Source organism: Argentina silus, assembly GCF_951799395.1.
Source record: "Argentina silus genome assembly, chromosome: 1".
NCBI classification, from domain to species: domain Eukaryota; kingdom Metazoa; phylum Chordata; class Actinopteri; order Argentiniformes; family Argentinidae; genus Argentina; species Argentina silus.
The window spans coordinates 3,087,585-3,090,084 of NC_139655.1; the positions used below are offsets into that span (position 1 = coordinate 3,087,585).

Below are 2,500 nucleotides of genomic sequence, written 5' to 3' on the forward strand. Positions count from 1 at the left end.
TTGTGATGTATGTTATCTGAATAGTATGGTATGCAACGCTACAACCAATTACAAGGACACATAAGAATAATGTTAATTCAATGCATTAACGTGCAGTAGTTTAGCGTCTTTGGCCTCATGACATGCCAAATTCTCCTAACGATGTTCCCTCCTCCGCCTGCCCCAGTCCTGCGCTGTCTAGGAATGCCTTCCAGAGCCATCACCAACTTCTGCTCTGCCCACGACAACACGGGGAACTTAAAGACCGACCTCATCTTCACGCCGGACGGAAGACCAGATGACAACAATACCAGGGACTCTATCTGGTAGGTCTATTTCTGACAATCATATCCATTTACTTGAAGAAAAAGAATAAGAAGTGCCTGTGTGCGTGCGTGCGTGCGTGCGTGTGGATTTATTTGTGTGTCTCCACAGGAACTACCACTGCTGGAACGAAGTATACATGGCCAGACCTGACCTGCCTGAAGGCTTGGGGGGCTGGCAGGTGATGGATGCCACCCCTCAGGAGACCAGCGATGGTAGGACCAAGAGGGGGCCAAGCTGTCGATAATACATACCCATTCTACTTGCTTAACTTTTTTGTCCTGTACAGTAAATGTATTTTTAGTTCAGTTCATTCTACAACTCTCAAAGCAAGCACACCTAAATACAAAAACATACAAGTACAGTTATGAAATCATCAAGGATGTGACCCAGTGAAGTCCAATTAGTCTGATTTATTTCCATGGTGGTTCTCAATTAGCACAAAGATGGTTGAAAATGACCCTGCTTGCATGAACATTAGAGAGACTAAGCAACAGTGTTACAATTTGTTGATGTTGTTTTCCCAGGACAATTCCGCTGTGGTCCCACATCGGTCAAATGCATTAAAGAGGGAACACTGTGTTACCCTTACGATGCCCCCTTTGTGTTCGCTGAGGTAAATTAAGTAGAATAACAAAGCTCCCGGACATCTGATATACAGTATTTGAATGGAGAATCTCTTTTCATTCAGTACACTGAAAATCTCTTTCAGAATGAATCAAGTTGACAATCTCTTTCTTTACAACAGGTGAACAGTGACGTTATTTTCCACAAGAGGACCAAGTATGGAACCATGGAAGCGTACAGGGTGGACACCACACACGTTGGCAAGCTGATACTGACCAAGGCTGTGGGACGTGATCAGCCAGAAGACATCACACACACCTACAAGTACCCAGAGGGTAGGTGACCTCACACACACACACACACACACACACATACACACACACACACACACACACACACACACACACACACACACACACACACACACACACACACACAGTGTGTGAGAGTATTTCTTTTAATACTACATTTTCTGGATAAATAATTATGCTTCCTATTTCATCTTTCTACATGTGCTTAACCAAAATATCTTTCAAAACAAGAAAGTCAAGGGTGAAAGCATCAATAACGCACAAAGAAGTTTTTGTGTGCTTGTGTGTTTCTTTGCAATTTGTGAAATTAGAAGATTTGGGTTAGGTGTAGTATGATAGGCCTATGTCACAAAATAAGGCAACATTGAAACTGCACCTTTTTTTTTTTTACAACACATGATGGTGACACCATTGGACTTGGGAAAATATCATGTACTGAGAGTGGTTTATACTCATAAGCCTACTCCTGGTTTAAGCAACAATGGAATTTGCATGACTCCCAGTGGAAGTAATTTCTGGAGTACGAGTTCAAGATAAAACATAACACTGCTCTAAATCACAGTTGCGGAGGACACAACAATTACGTTTACGCAGCTCTGAGTCAAAATTCTGTATCGCCTCAGTTCGTTTTGGGAGGCCAAACCTGTGCCTTAGGCTCGAGGGAAAGCCAAAAGGATAGGCCATCTACTTTAGATAATTGTTCTCTGTGGGGAAATATTGTGCTGTAGCTTTACCTTAAGCTAACTGTTCTGGGGTACCATTCATTCTGATTTTTACAGCATAACTGTTCATAACTATTCACCCATCTTCCCCTTACTTACGAAAACACACACACACACACACACACACACACACACACACACATACACACACACACACACTCGCAGGTAGTTCCCAGGACCAGGCGACCATGGACAATGCTGAGGAGTATGGCTGCATGAGGGACCACTCTTCCCTCCCTGAGTTTGACGTGGTCATAGAAATCCTGGCCGTCCAAGTCAAGATGGGAGACAACTTCCACCTGCAGGTGGAATTCAAGAATCTGGGGGAGTCCCCCCGCACCATCAGGACTAACCTGAACTGCTCTGTAATCTACTACACCGGAGTCACCGTCACTGCATTCAAGGAAGAGATCCGCAGTGTCACCCTGGAGGCCGGGAAGAGTAAGTGGACAACCCGTTACACCTAAGTCAGGTGGTGCTTGAAAGTACTCTGTTATGATGCTGTATGTTAGTGCTATAAATGGCCAGAGGAGGTTCCATCTCCATTTCTGTTTTCAAGACAAGAATAGATGCATGCACCTTGCAGTGCTGAATGTC

The 2,500-nt window shown here is 44.1% G+C and overlaps 1 protein-coding gene across 1 annotated transcript in view; it reads left to right on the top strand.

The window, feature by feature from the left end:
• Nucleotides 1-2,370, top strand: part of LOC310813298 (coagulation factor XIII A chain-like) — a gene marked incomplete at both ends in the record, with an annotated part of 12,834 nt that extends 10,464 nt beyond the window's left edge. Inside the window, 5 exons of the mRNA XM_083682185.1 lie at nt 167-305; nt 415-518; nt 831-919; nt 1,052-1,205; nt 2,069-2,370. Coding sequence (XP_083538311.1) covers nt 167-305; nt 415-518; nt 831-919; nt 1,052-1,205; nt 2,069-2,370 — 788 coding nt within the window. The remainder of the gene's footprint in view (nt 1-166; nt 306-414; nt 519-830; nt 920-1,051; nt 1,206-2,068) is intronic.
• Nucleotides 2,371-2,500: the final 130 nt, after the last annotated feature.